The 20,414-nt window shown below is 47.1% G+C and overlaps 1 protein-coding gene across 3 annotated transcripts in view; it reads right to left on the bottom strand.

Annotated features, from left to right (window-relative positions):
• NUP98 (nucleoporin 98 and 96 precursor) overlaps nucleotides 1–20,414 on the bottom strand; it is a 58,121-nt gene that overhangs the window by 5,469 nt on the left and 32,238 nt on the right. For all 3 annotated transcript variants that reach the window (XM_029051671.2, XM_029051678.2, XM_039911217.1), the window contains 13 exons: nucleotides 19,696–19,988; nucleotides 18,614–18,727; nucleotides 17,125–17,263; nucleotides 16,272–16,449; nucleotides 15,638–15,802; nucleotides 11,179–11,361; nucleotides 9,201–9,357; nucleotides 5,653–6,082; nucleotides 4,622–4,854; nucleotides 3,741–4,010; nucleotides 3,039–3,196; nucleotides 2,656–2,799; nucleotides 2,224–2,363 (listed from right to left, as the gene is read on the bottom strand). In XM_029051671.2, coding sequence (XP_028907504.1) covers nucleotides 2,224–2,363; nucleotides 2,656–2,799; nucleotides 3,039–3,196; nucleotides 3,741–4,010; nucleotides 4,622–4,854; nucleotides 5,653–6,082; nucleotides 9,201–9,357; nucleotides 11,179–11,361; nucleotides 15,638–15,802; nucleotides 16,272–16,449; nucleotides 17,125–17,263; nucleotides 18,614–18,727; nucleotides 19,696–19,988 — 2,604 coding nt within the window. The remainder of the gene's footprint in view (nucleotides 1–2,223; nucleotides 2,364–2,655; nucleotides 2,800–3,038; nucleotides 3,197–3,740; nucleotides 4,011–4,621; nucleotides 4,855–5,652; nucleotides 6,083–9,200; nucleotides 9,358–11,178; nucleotides 11,362–15,637; nucleotides 15,803–16,271; nucleotides 16,450–17,124; nucleotides 17,264–18,613; nucleotides 18,728–19,695; nucleotides 19,989–20,414) is intronic.

The raw sequence follows: 20,414 nt of genomic DNA, 5'->3' as shown, positions 1-20,414 counted from the left end.
AGGCTGGTTCAAGTTCATTCAATAGTATTTATTGAGCGCTTACTATGTGCAGAGCACTGTACTAAGCGCTTGGGATGAACAAGTCGGCAACAGATAGAGACAGTCCCTGCCGTTTGACGGGCTTACAGTCTAATTGACGGACTTACAGTCTAATCGGTGTCTTACGGTGCTGATATAATAATAATGATGATGGCATTTGTTAAGAGCATACTATGGGCCAGGCACTGTACTAAGCACTGAAGTACATAGAAGATAATCAGTTTGGATACAGTTCCTGTCCCACAAGGGGCTCACGACCTTAATCTCCACTTTACTGATGAGGTAACTGAGGCCAGAGAAGTCCAGTGACTTGCCCAAGGTCACACAGCAGCTAAGCGGCAGAGGCAACATTAGAACCCACGATCTTCTGACTCCCAGGCCCGTGCTCTATCCACTGCACCATGCTTCTGATGAAAGGGTGGACATGTGTCTTGGGTCAAGGCCCCCCCACTTTCTCTCTGGCTACAGGCTCAAAGTTGCACTTACTTTACCCAGTCTCTCAACCAGGTGTCAGGCCCCAAGCCTGCTTTCTCTAAGGAAGCAGAATGCAGTCTTGGGGCAGCGTTGCAGGACAACTGGACATCACTGGACAACTGCTTACCCAGTGGAAGCAAGCCCGTTTTGGGGTTTTATGACATCTGGGTACAAAGAAACGCCCGGCTCCCACATACCTTAAGGACTTTACATTTTTAAAAGCCTAACTAGGGTCACTCTCGGGACCCAGCCCGGTTGCTCCCAAGGATTCATAAAAGGAGCTGGAGAACACGAACATGGGAGGGTGGGGTTTTTTGTTTTTTAAGGCCTTCTGGGGCTTAGTGGCTTCCCTTTACTCACTCTAAGCTTCCCAAATGCCAGCCCCAAGATTTTACATCTTCTTTCCTCAATTTCCTCTCACTGCCAGGCTTGCAATCAGAATTTCATGCACTAAAACTCTGCTGATACTGGCAGCGCAATATGAAAGAGGAGGTAGCTCCAGGTCTAAAATCAGTCTTTAATGACCAATATAGGTCTTCCACTGGCCTGGGAGGCAGCCTTAATATATACGCAAAGGGATCTGCTTAAAAATGGTAAGCCTGGTGGAAATTTCACCTCCCATAGTCGCCCCAGCATGCCCCCTTCCCAACCAGTTGGCCATGTACTACCACTAGATCTTTGAACTGCGCCTACTAATGCTGCCACTTGGAACCCACAGTTGAGGAGGAGTCAAAGCCGATGACTTTTTGGTCCTGGAAACTATTTTTTTTAATGGTATTTAAGCGCTATATGGCAGACATTCTACTAAGCGCTGGGGTACATAACTTGTGTTAATCTGGTTGAACATAGTCCCTGCCCCACATAAGGCTCCATCTTAATCCCCATTTTACAGACGAGGGAAAGGCACAGAAGTGGAGTGACTTGTCCAAGGTCACAGAGCAGACAAGTGGCAGAGAAGGGATTAGAACCCAGGTCCTCTGACTCCCAGACCTGTGCTCTTTCCGCTAGGGTGCACTCCTTCTCATCCCATTCCCTCTCTCTCCCAAGGAGGAGCTTCCACGGCTTTCAAGAACTAGGGAGGGATGATGGGAGGATGAAAAGGTACTTGAACAATTTGCACTTTCAACCTTCCTGATCAGTAGGTTGTCTATCCTCTGGCATTTGGACAAAGGAAATCATCTGGTGTTATTTGGGGTAATAGCCTTCAAGGAATAGTAGATAATTAAAATTATAATTATTATTACTCTTGTTGTTGTATTTGTTAAGCACTTACTGTGCCAGGCACTGTGCACTGGGGTGCATATAAGCAAATCGGATTGGACACAGTTCCGGTTCCACATGGGGGCTCACAGCCTTAATCTCCATTTTACAAAAGAGGCAACTGAGGCACAGAAGTTGAGTGACTGCTTCAGAGGAACTGTGCTCTAACAGCTTCTAGACTTTGAGTTTGTTGTGGGCAGGGAATGTTTCTACCAACTCTGTTTCACTGTACTCTCCCAAGCGCTTAGTACAGTGCTCTGCATACAGTAAGCACTCAAATACCACTGATCTCTACTTTTAAAAATACTAAAATTACCCATTTGGACTCCAAGTCCAATGGAAAGTTTCATTTTACAGTTGCATTTCAGAATTCAAGATTAAAGTCCCTACTGCATTTATGTGAAAATATATTAACAGCACACTCTTTTAGGCATCATGAATCTCACTCACCTATCACTGTAGAGTTTCAAAAGGTGAAAGCAAACATCCCTTAGGGGTCGCTTGGTGTTATCCTCTTCGAATCCACAGCCAGAGTCCTCTACATACGGAGGCAGGGGACAGCACGCATATCTTTCATTCTCTGAAGTGTTCTGAGAGGAGAGATGACAAAAACCCTGAGTACTATCTTGTTTACTTAATCTCCACCTTTAAACTCAATTTCAGATTCACATTCATAATGTGAAGCCCCCGAACCCAGCATTTACACCTCAGCTGGAGTACCAGCACACTAGCTGATAATTGTGGTTAAGAACAAAGAAGAAAGAATTCACACCACCGATCATTCTGAGATGATTTCGGTAGTCTTGCCTGCATCCAGGCAGGGGGTTAGATCAGGTGACCACTCCAGAGGTGGTTCGTGAAGGCTCTGCCTGATGCTCTTACCTGAAACGCTTCCTCATACATGCCAAGAGCTGTGGAAATAGATGCCGTTGGGGGTAGCAGGTACCAGAGGTGGATAGCTACGGAGCGCTTCCAATCCAGCTGAGAGCAGACGTTGATGCTTTTCTTCTCCGAGAGCTGCCATACCTGTGGGTGGACCCACAATCAAGAGGTTGCATCCGATGGAATGGCTCTAAGGATGTCAGGTGTTTAGGGCAGCGCTAAATAAACACCACTGAATGACTGTCCCTATTGAGTGATTATCTTTTTCTAAGACATGGGGGTCCGGGTGGCCAAGAAGGCCACCTCTAACACGATCCAATCAACAAAGGTTCTCGAAACATCCCGTGAGTCCCAGGGGTTTGGGAAGAGGGGAGGAGACTTACCGGTTTCCCAGCCAACAGAGCAAAGATGCGCAGTCTCTCCTCCTGGATGAAGGAATCTGCCTGGAGCCGGTGCCAGTCCACCAGCTGCATGGTGAGTAGCTCGCGGACTTGCTGGCTGCCCACAAGCTGGGACAGGAGAAGGGCGAGGCGGTGGTCACCTGGAACCAAAAAGGACTTATTCAACCCCGTGAGCCCAGGCGGGGAGCTGGAAGCTAACGCGAGTCGGGTGTGGCCACTGAAAATCCAAGCCTCCAAAAGGACGTCCAAGAAACCTGGCTAAAACTTGGCTAAGAAAAGCCATACCTTCTACTGGGAGCCTTTCCCGGGCAACGACCCCCCCCGGCCACAGATGGGACCTACGCTGAGCTTCAGGGGTGTTTGACCACAACTGTGCGCTTGACCAACTCCGATGGTTTGAAAGCCCTGTGGAGAGGTGGGTGGGGCCTGGCCTTTCCCACATTGTACTCGGTTCCCAGTGAAGTGCTTGGTACGGTGCTCTGCACACACTATATGCTCAATAAATAAGACTGAAATAATGAACCAACAAATGACTGAATTGAATGAATTAAGCAGAAGACAAGTGAGGCAGTCGGAGCTCCCACACGAGGCCTTCAGGGCAGTGTCTTGCTTCCCTGCTCCCCATTTCTTCCAGCACCCCAAAAGACAACGAGGCTCCCGGCCGCACCAGCCCACGTTTCCTACCTGCCTGCTGGGCGAGTCGACAGGCCTTGCTGATCTTCTTGCCAGTGAGGTAGCTGAACACGGCCTCGATGGGATGGTCCTGCCGGGACAGGGCAACCTCTTCTTCGATGTGCTCGGCTGCCGTCTGCGACAGCCAGCGAGAGAAGGCCCTGCGGCGTTCCAGGCCCTTGGTGTATTCGCTGGGCGCTTCCAGCCGGCTCTCTAGCTCCTTCAGGTGCCCCCAGATGGCTTCACACAGCGTCCAGGTCAGGCCCCAGTGCTTCACCACGGCTATCGGGGGCGGAAAAATGGAGCAGGGCTCAGGAGGCAGATCTGACGCAGCCCAGGATGGCAACGGACTCTCAATGCCGGCTCGGTGGGGGGAGAATTGTGGACCACCCCGCTCCCCCCTAGGTGGGACCGCTCTGCTCTTCTTCGTGACTACAAGGGTGTAGTGAATCCATGTCCAGGGCACACAGGTACGGTTACATGGCGAAGCAGGCAAGAGAGGGGAAGCAGACACCCCTCGGGCCGTTCTGCCTGCCTGCTGCTCTGGACCCCAGCAGGGTCCGATTTTAACTGTGGTCTGGGGATTGGGGAAATTGAGGCTCAGGCTGTAGTGGTAGACAGCAGGCTCGACCTGCAGGCGAACAAATGCCAGACCAATACTGCTCTGCGTCCCCGGGTGTGTGTCAGAGAAAACAGCGCTGGTGTCTACTTCCCCCTCCTCAGCTGTTCCCTCTCCCCAGGTGGATCTCTGGGGATGGGTAAATGGGGAAGCCTTGCATGTTACCAAAGGAGCTTCAGAAATCAGACTTCTTCCTCTGGTTTTGGGGGTTTCCTCACCCGTAAACCAACTGTTTCCCAATGTGGGAATGGGGGGGGGGGGCCCAGATACTCACGCTCCAGCTCAGCAGTGGCTTCTCCCGACAGCTCTCTCAGCCAGTCTGCGTAGTCGTGAATGGCCGCCACGCCGGGGTTGGGGGTGATGAGCGGACACGGTTCGTCAATATGGACGGTGCTGTGCTTGAGCTTGATCTCCAGTGGTGCCTGGTACAGCTGCGGGTCTCCGTCCATTTTCCTTTGCTTCAAACTCAGCTTCTCCACGTGCACTTTGAATGATGATTCTGAGAGTCTACCGGGGGGGGGGGGGGGGGGGGGAGATAAAATTAGTCCAGAGGATATTTTGTGGAGCGAGACACGCTTACGGAGAAGATGTGAGCCTACAATCTGAAGTAAACACTGGGCCTATTTTCTACACCTTTCTGTTACTGTTGAGAGAGGAACTGCTGTTAGCCCAAAATGGCTGTTTACTAGTATCTGAGTGAGCAAATTGTGTTCTTCCTAACAATTCAGTTGAATTCATACTAGCTTTATGCACGACGGTGGCACTGCTTCTCTTAAAAGAATTAAAACTTAGCAGCAGTGTGGCCTAGCGGAAAGAACTCGGGCCTGGGTTCTAATCCCGGCTCTGCCATTAGCCTGCTGGGTGACCTTGGGAAGGTCATTTAGTGTCTCTGGGCATCAGTTTCTTCATCTGTAAAATAGATTCAGTACCTGTTTTCCTTCCCCCTTATGCTATGGAGTCCCATATGGGGTAGGGACAGTGTCTAATCTGATTATTTGTAATCTACCCCAGGGCCTGGTACAGTGCTTGGCACATGGTAAGTGCATAACAAATACCATTATCATCATCATCTTCCTCTGAGCTAATCTGAGCCAATGTACCAGGAAACAGAATGGCATGAGACAGTTGCTGTGAATCGAATAACCACGTTGGCCCCTTCCCTTGGGAGAGAATAACACTCGTGCTTTTACTGCATGCACAAGGACACCTCCCCCCAGGTCATGAGTTTCAGCGGCTGGGGCTCCACAGACCCAAGCGGAAATCCGCACTTCTCTTTCTTCCCGAAAGGAGACCACTTTTACTCACGATTTGGCTGCTACCGGGTTAGGCAGAAATCCGTATTCCAGAGCCTGGACGTTCGGAAGCTCCTCAGATTCTCCGGACCCACTCAGCTGATCGCCACTATTGACAAGGGTCCAGTTGGGGCCCCAGCCCACCCGAAACGAGCGGCCCATGAAGAGAGCCATGTCCATCAAGAGCTTCCCCTTGCCGAAGGTGATGGATTTGTCGAGGGGCACCAGGCCGGGCTGGCGACGTGCCCCCACTGTTTTCAGCTGGACCTCCGGGGCAGGGGAGGGCACCGTAAACACGGAAGCCAGAGGAGCGGGGATGCTCCACGGGGAGGCACAAGGCAGACTCCCCAACGAGGACGTTCTGGGGTTCCGACATTCTTGCACAGAGGCACTTGTGGGGAGGAAAGGTGTGTTTGAAAACTTAGACTGGAGCAAGCCACCAACTGAGAAGAGAAAAGAAATGAACATTAGCAAATAAACACTGAGAAGCATCCACGCCAGCCCTTAGAACAGACACCGACACATTGTAAGTCCTTAGCAAATACCACTAAAAAAAAAGGGTGAGGGGGAGGCATTGCCTAGTGGATACAGCACCTTCCTGGAGTCAGAGGACCCGAGTTCTAATCCTCACTCTGCCATTTGTTTGCTGTGTGACCTACGGCAAGTTGTTTAATTTCCCCGTGCCTCAGTTACCTCATCTGTAAAATGAAAGTTAAGACTGAGAACCCTACGTGGGACAGGGAATGTGTCCAACCTGATTATTTTGTGTCTACCCCAAACCTCAGTATAGCATCTGGCACAAGGAAAGCAATTAAGAAATACCATTCAAAAAAAATTTTAACAAGACTGCTTTCCAAGGATCAGTTCACTGATCTCAAGCCTACAAGATGATCCAACTTAATGGGCAGAGTGCTCTTAAACCAAATGCAAGTCTGCAAAATGGCAGTGGATGTGTGAGGCGGGGGGAAAAAAGCTGCTTCTCAAATAGCTCATTCTCCACGAAGGGAAGTAGAATGAACTAGTGCTAAAGAATTAGATGTTAACTCACCATACGCCCTGTGTCCCCTATTAATCTGGATGAGGGAAGGAGCATGGCTTAGGGGAAAAAGCACGGGCCTGGGGGGTCGAGGACCTGCATCCTAATCCTGCTTCTGTCACTTTTCTGATTGTGACTATGGGTAAGTCACAACTTCTCTGTGCCTCAGTTCCCTCAACTGCAAAAGAGGGATTCATATCTGTTCCCCCTCTTAGTCTGTGAGCCCCATGTTTAGACTGTGAGCCCATTATTGGGCTGGGATTGTCTCTATCTGTTCCCAAATTGAATATTCCAAGCGCTTAGTACAGTGCTCTGCACATAGTAAGAACTCAATGAATACTACTGAATGAATGAATGTTGGATCTGATGATCCTGCATCTATCTCAGCGCTCAGTATAATGATTGGCTTTTAGGAAGCACTTAAATACCACAGTTATTATTATTCTATACTCTTTAAGCACTTGATACTCACACCACCCTTTCTCCCCACCAGCACTTAAGTCCTTTTCGGTAATTTATTTTAATGTCTGTCTCCCCACCTAGACTGTAAGCTCCTTATGGGCAGGGATCATGTTTACCTACTCTGTTGTACCGTATACTCCTAAGTGCTTACTACAGTGCTCTGCTTACAGAGCACTAGTCTAAGCTCTTTGTGGGAAGGGAACTTATCTACCTAATCTGTTATAGTGTGCTCCCCAAGTACAGTGCTCTGCACACAGTAAGCACTCAGCTCGGTTCAATGGAAAAAGCCCAGGCTTGGAAGTCAGAGGTCATGTGTTCTAATCCCAGCTTCACCACTTGTCAGCTGTGTGACTTTGGACAAGGTGCTTAATGTCTCTGTGCCTCAGCTAACTCACCTGTAAAAAGACTGTGAGCCCCACCTGGGAAAACCTGTATCTCCCCCAGTGCTTAGAAGAGTGCTTGGCACATTGTAGAGCTTAACTAATACCATCAGTATTACTATTATTATAATAAATACCTCTGATTGATTGCCTAGTAGCACATAGCACACATCAAGACCATCTTGAATTCATTATTCAATTCCCAATTTGGAATAAAAAACCAAAAAGATTCCAAATACCTCTACGCAACTACTGAATTGCTCATTCATACTGGATTTCTACCCTGCTAAGGCAGCTGTTTCTTACCTAACACCCGAGACTCATTTATTATTTTTTTTCCAATCCTTTACTCTGGGGCCATCAGAGTGATCAGAGGGACAAGTTGCTCTCTCAGAAGTCCTGCTAGGCTATGATAGTATGTTCCATCATCATCCTAACAGAGTCCCTTCAGGGGACAAGATGTGGCCTTGGAACTACAGAACTGTGAATCTCTTCAGTTGAAGGGAATTTAAGTTTTAAGCCTTTTGTGAGTCAGCCATAACTTCGGGGTCCTTGTCTATGCCAAGCAGGCAAAACAGCACAGTATTTTGGTGCTCACTTAACGGCCAGAGTCCGAGGCCTGTCCCCTCTAAATCTGGGACTTTGGAGGCAAGGCAAACCCTCTACAATTTAGACCACAGGGCTTTAGGACGTGGGACGTTCGTGTAGGGTCACGTTAAGAATTGGACACAAGAGATCTGTTGAGAACATTCCACCTCCTTGCCTGGCTCAGAGGTTAGAAATGATTTGGCAGCAAGTTCGTCATAAAAGTAGGGTTAGAAAAGATCATCAGATTTACCCTTGATTTGTGATCTGCCAACTTACCTACCCTCTGAGAACCAATCAATGCTATTTAGTGGAGAGGACTGCATTAAGCGCTTGGGATACTACAACAGAGAACGGATAGGTAATTTGTAATAACATCCTTCAAGTGCCCATTGGATGCATGCGCTGTATTTCAAAGTTGGGAAGTGATACAAAGTAGTGATGCAAGTTACTTGCTTTAAAGAGCCAGAAATCAATTCCCTTCCAATTTCTAACAGAAAATTGGAAGAATTAATTGTGTCTATTTTCAAGAGCTCATCGATTGACTGTCACAAGTGCAGCACATCAGCTGCTGTTTCCGTGACAAGACTTTTAGACAAAGTGATTCAGGCTGTTTGCCAATGGTTTCTGTCTGGAGCCTGGATGGGCAGCCTATTCCCCACAGCTGGAGCTAGCCCAAGGCATTTGACAAAGCCTCTGGGCTGGGTCGGAGCCAGACACTTTGGCCAGAGATGGCCCCTACCTCGCTCCGCTTTAGCCGCAGATGCCGGTGGTAGCCTGGCCCGCTGCGATCCCAAGACCAACAGCGAGCGGGGGGTATAATCAATCAACGGCAGAGTACCATACTAATCGCTTAGGAGAGTACAACGGAATCAGCAGAGACGTTCCTTGCCCGAGATGAGCTGCAAGTCTACAGGACTAGAACCATGGCTACTTGGACCCAGGAAGATATTGTGGGCACAGATGGCTACCGTTTGGCAGACGGCAAGCCCGGCAGAGAGGAATCGGGCACCAGATCCAAATGCTGGCTCAGTTTAGGAGTTCGGTGACCCTGTGGTTTTCTGTGGTGCGACCAATGGGATCTTGGATTAAGCATACCTAACGACCGGGCCTTCGGGGTGTGTGATGCTGAAATGGGGAGTCTGGGAGAGCAGATCTCTTGAGATGTATCCATTTTTGATGGAAATCTGCCAAAGCGCTGGTCCAGTACCAAGTCCACATCTTCTTCATCAGCAAGCAAGGACGCTTTCATGATCTAGAGTGGCGATAACCGCAGAGAGTGAGTGAGGGAGTCACCCCCGCCCCATTCTCCCAACCCTCTAGGAAACCAAGCTTCCTGGCACGCAGCATCAACATTTCTCCTACGGTCAACTCAGTTTAGTAATCTGGCTACATAGGTCACAAGAACATAATCTAGGCAAATATTAGACTTGACTTTCTCGGTTCACCATACAAATCCCAGATCTCAAGACGGATGACAAGGCAATTGAGCCACTAGCCAGAGGTGGCCTACTGGACAAAGCATCAGACTGGGAGACTGGAGATCTGGACTCTAATCCTGGTTCTGCTTGGCTGCTGTGGGATCTTGGGCAAGTTACTTCACTTTCCTGTGCCTCAGTTTCCTCATCTGAAAACATGGATTCAATACCTACTCACCCTCCACCTCAGAAACTGAGAGGCCCGAGTGGTAAAAGGATTTTCCCAGATCTACCAAGTGCTTAGCACAGTACTGGGAACATAGGTGATGACTGAAGCCCATTTTATAGATGAGAAGGCCACACAATCTCTGTCTTACTTTCTCCAAGACAGAGGCAGTGCACTCACTAGAACGACAGCCAGAGCTCCTCATCAACAGTATTTACTGAGTGTCTTCAGTGAACAGAGAATCCTGCTAGGAGCTTGGGGAAATGCAAAAGTAGAAGGGCTGATCATTGCTCTTGAGAAGCTTACGATCTAATGGGTGTGGTCCCATCTTCAGCCTCACAGCTTCATTCGTGAGACTGTTTTACTTCTCAGAGTCAACCCCGGGCTATATAACTGGGCCAGGATTTTGCTTGTGGCAGTTAAGCATGGCATAAAGATTTATTTCCAGATTCCCCGAGACAAAATAGTTGTCCTTCAATTTTGGAGTCCGCAGACAGTATATTGTAACCCCGAGTGCCAGTTTGGCTGAAGAGGTCAGTGCTGAAAGATTGACCTTCCCAACGACACCCCACACTTGTGTCCCATGTGATGTTGACCTCTGCCTTTTGGGACCTGGCTTTGTTTTTAGTTTTGCCTCAGTCTCCCGGTCCTAAGACCGTTTGGAAAAAAGCACCAGACGCATGGAGTAGGGTGGAACCGGAATCCCAACACGGTGCTACAAAGGCCATGCCTTCGTATGGGCATGCTCTTCAAGCGGAGCAAGCAAGTGGCAGTTGAAATTACCTACTACCATGGGAGAGTGGTTAGAAATAGCACTGCTCCTTTAAGTTCACCCAACCATGGTCAGGGGCAAAAAAAGTTGCTGCTTCAATATTGGTTTTGCACACTTCAGGGGATCTAAGTACAACCGCCCAAGGGGAAAAAAATGCCACCCCATATTCCTAAATCACAAGCATGCTCAAAAAATAGTATTCTAAAACACTCAGTGGACTGTTACTCCATTCCTCATAGAAAATCTTTCAAAAAGGGAAAGACAATTAACGGCTCTGACTGGTTCAGGCATTCATCTGCTTGAAGGCAAGAGGGTAGCTACGACACCCAAGTGTCTTCCCTTTTTGGCTTTATCTTATTTTGGCTTCAAAACAACACGGCAGCAGTGGAGGGAGGGAGAGGCATGGCACTGCATGCCAAAGATATTCCTCTCATTCTTTGGGATGAGATATGAGGCATATCTGAAAAGAAAGGTTTCAGTCCCTAGAAGGCACAAATCAGTAGCAGAGAAAGCCCAGTGTGGGCAGGGATTATCTCTCTTTATTGCTGAATTGTACTTTCCAAGTGCTTAGTACAGTGCTCTGCACCCAGTAAGCGTCAATAAATACCAGTGAATGAATGATCTAGTATTCCCGCCCCACCCAGTGGCTAAAAGATTCACCTGTAGGACGTGAGGGTTCACGCCCAGGGAAGACGCAATGTGGCTTGAAGCCGATACAGGCTCCTGCTCCTCGGGAACGATTTCGTCGAACATGGAATCCAGAGTTGGCTCCTGGGTGATATCTATCATATCGCTGTCCAACTCCACCACCTTCCCTAGCTGTTCCACGACTGGGCTCTGGCTCTGCAGACATCAGAAACGGAGGAGGAGGTTACGTTAGAAGGCGCTAGATGATCCGATTCTGTCTCCGTCGTCACAGATCAAGATCATGTCAACAGTTAACGGCAGGAGGAGTGGTGTTGGCTCCATTCGGGGATTGAGAGGAGATTATCCTAAAATCGATAATGGTCCGTTTCACTTCCTTCTGAGCTGCTGAGAACTAGTGGTCAATTTTCAGAGCAGCATGGAGCTCTCGTGCAGCTCTCATAATATATCTGTAATTTATGTATATTACTATCTCCCCCCACTAGACTAAGCTTGTTGCGGGCAGGGAACGTGTCTTCTTATTGCTACACTGTACTCTCCCACTGTACTCTCCCAACATTTCCCACACAGTAAGCACTCAATCAATATGAACGACTGGCTTTTCAGTCAGAAACGCAGAACTTTCAATCTTTTCCGTCTAGGGCTCATCCGATCCAGAGGAAAACTAAAGCTTCCTGCTAGGTCATTCACAGACTTTCTCCGAAGACCTCACTGCAATCTCACCACCTGGAAGAACCAACCACATTACACATTTCCACCTTAAGTGGGAAAATACCCAGAGGCACAGAATGGATGCTCTTAGGGCTACCATGCATCTAGTTGAACTCAAGGGCTACACTCACAAGAGAAATGAAAAGACCGCTACATTTTCCTTTTCCGAAAAAGAAGGTACAGTTGATGCTAGGATGGGGAATTATTCCAAGGGGTTTTAAAACAGCAGACCGTCTGAACTTTTATTCACTTTATTATGTTTTAATGATATAATCAGAAACAACTCTTTACAGGGTACAAAAGTTAAAATCGCAGACACAAAATAGGCAGTGTGCTTCTAGTCACCGGTTCAGCATTAATTTCCCAAATTAATTCCATGAAACGGGTACCTCATTATGTAAACTAATAAACGAAGCCAATCAGAAGTGCACAGATGAGTAAGAACACCGGTGATTTTCCCTGACTGCCCCAAGCTTCTGCAGTTCTATCTTCTCTTCACGTTATTTTTACGGAGGCCCACGCTGACACCAAGTGAAATAACACTGCATGCGTAAGCATGCATGTTTACACACCTTCCCCCACTCCCGCCCGCCACAAGAAACTTTTCATGACCATAGATGAAAGATGATGTGATCTTATTCTTCTGCATAAGATGATGCAGAACGTAGGATGCAGGATATAGGTAGATTAAATACTACCAAGCATTTCTTTTTTAGATGACGACTGCACTTGTAGAAAGAACGAAATTTGAAGTGAAAAATCCCTGGGACAAGTTCGGAATACTCCAGTCTGGAGTACTGAGAACAAAAGCAGCCTCTAAATTCCAGAGAGTAGTCCAAGGTGACCAAAGTAAGGAAATGGAGAGTGGCTAAAATTTCTGCATTTTCTTTTGATATTTGTTGAGAGCTTCTTGTTGCCATGCACCATACTAAGTGCTGGGGTAGATATAAGATAATCATTTTGAACACAATCCATGAGGCTCACAGTCTTAACCCCCCTTTTACAGAAAGGGTAACTGAGGCACAGAGATGCTTAATAAGCTGGGAGTCGAACCCATGACCTCTGACTCCAAAGCCCAAGCTCTTTCCACTGAGCCATGTCGCTTCCCGTATAAAGTGCCTTGCACATTTCACACAGCAGACAGGTGGCGGAACTGGGATTAGAACCCAGAACCTTCTGATTGCCAGGCTCCTGCTTTATCTACTAGGCTGCTTCTCATATTGTTGACCAGCTGCTAGAAGGCCCAATTTCACACTTGCCAAGAAATGCTTGTGTTGGAAAGTCTGGAGGCAGCTCTGGAGTTAACGTTGCTAGGTATGGAGCGGGGCTGAGGGGCTGAGGAGAAACAAGTTCACTGCTGAATTCGAATGTATTTTATCTTCAAGTTCAATATTCCTTTGAGAAGCTGCCTTGTCAAGCTTAATAGAGCAGGAATAATGAAATGACCAGTAGTCAGTAAAGTAGCCTAAACAGATAGGGCTAGCAGTGAGGACCCTCGGAATCACTGGGGCTCTTGATAAAAGAGGAAGGTGGTTCTGGAACGTTTGCGGATTTTCTTGGTGAGTGTCTGAGTTACCATTTCAGTGCAACTTTTCCATCGGGTGCATACATATATAAATATATATAAAAACGCCATTGCCCTTAATGTTAGATGATGAGGCTACGACCAGGAAGAAGGCGGGTTCCTTCCAGTCTTAATCCATGCAGAGATGATATTGTGCTGGGCTGCATTACTAGCTACTTCAGAACCTGGTTCTGTCTGTCAATACATGTGCATCAGAGGCAAAAGTGGGAGGATAAAGGATGGTACAAGAGTGCAAATAAACACCCACCCACCCCTGGGCTTCCATCAGCAAAGCCACAATATTTTGTACAGCATCCCCAAATCAATGACGTTTTAACTACAAGGTATCCCTTTGAGGTAAACCCCCCCCCAAAAAGACCCCAAGAGGCTGAGCACACTCCCTTAAACTATCCGGAGATTCAGGACAAACCACACCCTCAGTCCAGGAGCCGCGGCTCCCCTTTAACTATCTGTTGATAGCTATTGGGGAAGTCTGGAAAAAAAACAAAACAACCCAAAACAAACAAAAAAATCCCTACAATACTCTGAACTAGCCATTCTTAAAAACAATTCTCCATTTAAATCCCACAAGCTGCCTTCTTTTCAGGAGTCTGTCTCCCAGTATGCCGCTGACCGGGGTGGTGGGAGTGTGGGTGACTTCTTACGATGCCTGAATGACAGGGGTCTTCTCTTATGCTTCCAAGGATTTTCTGTGAGTCCTTCGCTGAAACTAACAACTGTTTGCCAGAGAGCAGGGGACAGAATTATGTTCCCGGGGACACAGGAAGAAGCATACCACCTGATCACTTTTCCTGTCCCAAGGAGTCATCGCGACAGATTCTCTTAAACCTGACTTGGCTAAATACCAAAATCTTTGGGCTCCATAGATCTAATCCCGGCTCTGCCGCTTGCCAGCTGTGTGACTTTGGGGAAGTCACTTAACTTCTCTGTGCCTCAGATACCCCATCTGTAAAATGGGGATTAAAATTGTGAGCCCCACATGGGACAACCTGATCACCTTGTATCCCCCAGCGCTTAGAACAGTGCTTTGCACATAGTAAGCGCTTAACAAATATCACCCTTTATTTTAATGTTTTGGGTTATTCTGACAGTTCTTTAAATTGGACACACATACATTCACAAAAAAGGGAATCTCACTCTTCTTCCTCCCGCTGAACAAATCTTGAAAGTGTTCAAGATGTCAAAGGAGCCATTTCATAAATAGTAAAGAGAGTTTACTTTTCAGGAGTCATAGGTTTCTGCAAGGCCAACGTCCCCAAAGCAGCAGTTTTTCATAGTTGAAAGGAAGGGAGGTCTTTTAAAGAAAGTATTTTAAAAAGGCAAAGCCAAACAAAAAACCATCCCCTCATACTTGGCTTTCATTCGAGTGATGCTACAGAAAAGTCGCATGCTACCCTCAACTGTCATACAAAGCCATTCTTACCAGGGTTGAAAAGAACAATGAGCACACAAGAGTTCTAAATGTCACAATCCATATGTATTGCAAATTTAAAAGGAGTACAATTCTCCACCCTCACCTCAATCACATTAGAGGGTCTAAAAACCTACACTATCTTTCCATAAAAAGTTTATAGGCAAATATATAAATCTGCTGAAGCAAAAGCAAATAAACTCCCCCGCCCAGACTATAAGCTTATTGTGGACAGGGATTGTATCTGTTTATTGTTGTCTTGTGTTCTCCCAAACGCTTAGTACAGTACTCTGCACACATTAAGCGCTTAATAAATACAATTGAATGAAATGACTTGAGAAAAATGTTGGGGGGAAAAAAAGGTTGGTGCACAAAGCCAATTTTATTTTTAAAAGCTGGCAAGGGAAAAAGGTGGGGTGAAGGATTATATTGCACACATCAAGAGATGTTCACCCAGGTATGGTTTCTCTCTGCATTAGAGACAAAATGGCAGAGTAAAGTTCAAGCAGAGACATAATCAAGTCTGCGAGGAGGTGATGGGATTGAGAATGAATAGCTACACAGAAAGAGGCCAATTTTCCTTCCGGGGGAGGATTCCCAAAACCCCATGGCGAGATGAGAAGCACCCTCCCGCCGTGTCTCCGCTTGGCGCTAAAGTGTAAACTCTTCTGGTTCCGCTGGATCACACACCAGGTGAGCCCTGGTGGCTGGCTATCTCCCAATCTCTATTCCATGAACGGGGCCCAAGTTCACCGTCCTTTCTCTACCTGAGACGGAGGGGCTGCCTTGCCATTTAGAGCCATCTGCAGGGGCCCCGTTTGGCCAGGGGGAGGAAGAGGTGCCGTTTTCAGTTTCTTAGTCTCCGTTTTGGATGGCTGATCCTCCTCGTCTTCATCAGAATCCTGAAGGCCGTACTTAGAAAAATGGGAAACCTAGAGAAACGAGAACTCAGTTTACTCCCACTGGATACTGCCCCCCCACCCCCACCCCAGAACTCCCCTGTTCTCAAAGCCAAGTTCTCAGAGTTCAAAGCTCCAGTTCTCATAGGAAGTTCAGGATTCAAAAAAAGAAACAAACCCCAAAGCCAACAATTTTCATACTCCTAGCTACTCGGCCCCAGAATTTTGACGACCACCTACTGGAGAAAAACTCCCCTCCACCCACACAACTTCCTACGGTCTTTCTTTTCGGTGGCTTTGGCAAGTGTAGACAGGGAACGTGTTTCCCAACTCTGTCGTATGGTGCTGTCCCAAAAGCTTAATACAGTGACCTGTGCAGAGTAAACGCTCAATAAATACCATCGATGATGGCATCGATGGCGAAGATCAAGGCCACCCACCCATGAGAATTCTTTCAACTAAGTCATTCAGGTTATAAATGTCCAGGCCTGAGGAACAATACCTTAAACACCCACGAACCGGTCTCGGGTCGGTACTCCTTGAACTGGGCTCCCTGTTTCCGGGAAACCGACTCCAGTCTCCCTTCATAGTTGATGTCGGCCAGCCGATCTGGACTCTTTATTAAGCAACGAGATGTTTTGTCTGTCGGCCAAACTCCATCCAAGGTAACCTCGGCCCGCCTGTTAAGCATATCCAAACTCAATTTTAAACGATTCCTACTGTGAGCTTTGAACCAAAGCCATACCTCAGTACGGGCCGCGCTGAATGAGACGTAATAACAGAGGGAGGCTTAATTAAAAGTCCTAGAACTGGACTTGAGAAGTCAAAGTGAAACAAAACGTAAGCAAATAGGACAGTTCCCTGAATATTACTAGTACAACTGGTAAAATGGCTATTTCGGGAATTGAAAGAATCATTTAAACTCAAGTGGGGATAGCAACAGGGAGTCACTGCAGGCAAAGATTAGTCTATGTCCACAGGGGAGGCAAGAAAAATTGAATTTACACGGTCATCTGCATGGAGGGGTGTGGGTTAAAAGCTGGGAAAAGGGGTGAAGTAGTTGAAATATTGGAGGGAGGATCACAGCCCGAGCAAAAATTTCCACAGCCAAAAGGGGAAGGAAGTGGGGGTGCTTTAAGACATATTTTGGGGAAGCAGAACTTAGGTAGAGGAAGGGAAATATGACTTAGAGAAAGGGAACAACATCAACATCACAGAGGACCACAAGATTGCACACTCTGGTGGGGGCTTTCAAAAATCGGATCAATCAACATTTGCTCTGAACATAGGAAATCCTGCCCTGAGGTCACGGGTGTAAATCCCAGCCCGACTAGGAAAGCAAAGTTTTCAATTACCTATTTAACCCTTCACCCACGGGCGGCTTGAGCTCATCATCCAGATAAACAATGACCTCTTTCCTTCGGATATGAACAATATCATCCAGGTTGAGATTAGTTAGGTTCACGCTTCCTTCAAAATAGATTGAGCCGTAACCTAGAAATCAGATCAAACGGTTAAGATCATCCCAGGTTTTGGCCACGATAGTTGCTTCTCTCAAGTGCTCACTTGGCGTATGACCGGATGGCAAAAGGCAACTCCAAGTACCCTTCAAACTGCATTAAGATTTGGTTGCGAAAAAAATTGTCAGCATGGAGGTTGGACATAAGAGAAAGCTGGGAAAAGGGGCATTTTTCAGGATTTCTCTTTTCCAACCAATCAAATTTTTTGAGCCCTTACTCTTGCAGAGCACTGTACTAAGCGCTCGGGAGAGTACAATATAACTGCATTGGTAGACATGTTCTCTGCCCACAAGGAGCTTATGAGTGTAGAAGGGGGACTTTTCCTTCCTCACCTTTAGCTTTCCGGAAGTAAGCCAACTCCAAGGAAGTGAATTTTGGCCCCCTCAGCTGAGCACATCACCTAAACTGAACCTCCAACATATTAAGCAATAAACAGAGTAGGCCAGGAAGAGGCTTGGGCCTCTCATCCTTTCTGGGCCAAACAGGAAAACGCAATGCATACTAGGAGGTGGGTGCCCCAGAGCTTACAAGATCCTCAGAGTTTGCAAAGAAGCAGTGTGGCCTAGCAGGAAGAACATGCCACTGCCTGGGAATTAGAGTAGGTACTATTTGTGTTGTTGTCTGTTTCCCCCTTTCTAGACTGCGAGCCCGTTGTTGGGTAGGGACTGTCTCTGCTACCAAAGTGTACTCTCCAAACACTCAGTACAGTGGTCTGCACACAGTAAGTGCTCAATAAATACGATAAATAATACGATAAATAAATTCAATAAATAAATACGACTGAATGAATGAATTCCTGCTCTTCGCTTGCCTGTAGTATCAACTTGGGCAAGTCATTAGCACTTAGTACAGTGCTCTGCACACAGTAGGTACTTAATAAATACTATTTCCACTACTTAACTTCTCTGTGCCTTAATTACCTCGTCTAGAAGAAAAACAACAACAAAAGATACCAGCCCTCCCTCCTACTCGCTGAGTCCCAAGCAGGACAGGGACTATATCTGACCTGCCTGTATCCATCCCAGGACTATAATCCCAGTGTTGGGAATATAGCAAGTGCACAATAATAATAATAAAAAATAGTTATGGTACTTATTCTCACAAAGGCACAATCATTACTACTACTCTGCTTGCCATTTACCCACTCCAAAGTCCCAGTACCGACATAAAAGAAAAAGCCCTACAGGTTGAAAGGTCATTAAGATCTGAGGGAATTTCCTGGCACTTCTAAGTCTGCTACAATAAGACACTTGGGCCTTGGGGACAACTTGCCCATCGACTGCCCTGCATCAGGGGCTGAGTCCCAACTCCCCACGTCACTTACCCTTGCGTCCTATGGTGAAGTCAGACACAATGCACTCCCCTCTCTCATTGGTAACTTTGGCTAGGTCGTCCATGGAGGGGATGGTATAGTAGCCAATTCGAGTGAGAATAATGCCTACAAGAGAGAAGAGGAAATGAGGTTTAAGGCCTGACCAGGTTACCCATCCAGAGGACCTATCGCCTTATTCTTTTCGGAGACATTCTTTGGCTGAAATGAGAGGTACAGCCAAGAGGGTAAAGAGTCTCAGGAAAAGCAACCCCAAGCTTTTACCTGAGACAAATGACCCTGGCTAGGCCAATGTCCGGATGAGAGTTCCCGAAAGAGATTTCAGGGGTCCATGGCAGAGTACTCAGGACCTGAAGTTAAATCTGGACCACTTTTGGGACCGAAGAGTGGGAAAGCATGGAGAAAGGACTGGAGGGAATTTTTAAGAAGGGAGGAAGGCCCAGCTGGCAGATGGTGCTTGTGCGAAACGGGATAAACAGGGAGATTGTGGATCTTACTGGGGTATAAAAATCTTAGCTATGGGGAGGGTTGTTTCATTCATTAGCCATAAGATGATGTTGCCCCAGGGCTGGTAACTGCTCATTTGGGTGACTTGAGCACTGGTTATCTCTGGCCATTAAAAAAATAAAAAACAATAAATAAATAGAGAAATAAATAAATGAATAAATATTTAAAAAGTAGCTGGGGGCGAGGGGAGAAGTCCCCCATTTAAGACATCAGCCCAGAGATTAGGCATTTAAGCCAGCCCATATTCTCCTGTCCACAAGATCATAATTAAGGGTTCAACTTGGAGTTCCACAGGCAGAAGAGATGGAGGGAAGGGAGAGAGGGAGAACAAGCATTACTTCTCTCTCCGCTAATCGGAAGTTGGGAGGCACTTTCCCACTGAGAAGTTCCGCTCCCGGCTACTGTCAGCAAGGGACCAACTGAACCCCCTCCCAGTTTAGAGAACTGGAGAGGAAACTTTGGATGACCAAATGCAAACAAGTGAAGTCCTGCCTCCATCTTGCCCAAATCGCGTGAATTGGCACGAGCTAGATAAGCATGTGTCCCTGGGATTGCCAAAGGCTCCTGACCTGCTGGGTGTAAATGATACGTGGGCTCTCCGTCCTCATCTCGCTCATCCTGCAGAGACTCATCCTGGAAAGAGGCCTCCTCGCTACTCCCTTCCAGCCCGTTGCGCAGGGCGTTCCGCATGTTCAGGGCCACAATGGTGTCGTTCATGCTGTTGTGGGGCTTGCTTCCCATGCTCTCCGGGGTCTGTGGGATGGGCTTCGTGATCGGATTGTTGTAGAACTGAGTTACCAGGGAGTCGTCTTCCCCATCGGGTTGATGATTCTCATCGGCGGATTTGGAGAGAAAACTGAATCTACAGGAACGGGAATGAAACAAATTCAGCTGCTCCTCTTAAAATGCTTACATCTTATTCATTTTAATGTCAGTATTTCTGATCACTTCTGAGACAAAGTTGACTTTAAACATCCCTCGGCCTCTGAACTTATCAAATGCGCTGACTTTCTTGAAAAATTCATTCACTCATTCACTCGCATTTATTGAATGTTTACTGTGTGCAGAGCACAGTACTAAGCGCTTGGGAAACTACGGTACAACAACAAACAGTGACAATTCCTGCCCACAAAGAGCTCGAAGTCTAGAGCAGGGGAGACAGACATCAATACAAATAAATAAAATTACAGATACATGCATAAGTGCTATGGGGCTGGGAAGGGCTTGGAATGTACAAATGATTAAAGCCCACTTCCATTTATCATTAGATAATGGCAGATCTCTAGTC

The sequence above is a fragment of the Ornithorhynchus anatinus genome, chromosome 2, assembly GCF_004115215.2.
Source record: "Ornithorhynchus anatinus isolate Pmale09 chromosome 2, mOrnAna1.pri.v4, whole genome shotgun sequence".
Classification (NCBI taxonomy): Eukaryota; Metazoa; Chordata; class Mammalia; order Monotremata; family Ornithorhynchidae; genus Ornithorhynchus; species Ornithorhynchus anatinus.
Note: the sequence above shows the minus strand (reverse complement) of the source record. Positions and strands in the feature narration are given on the sequence as shown.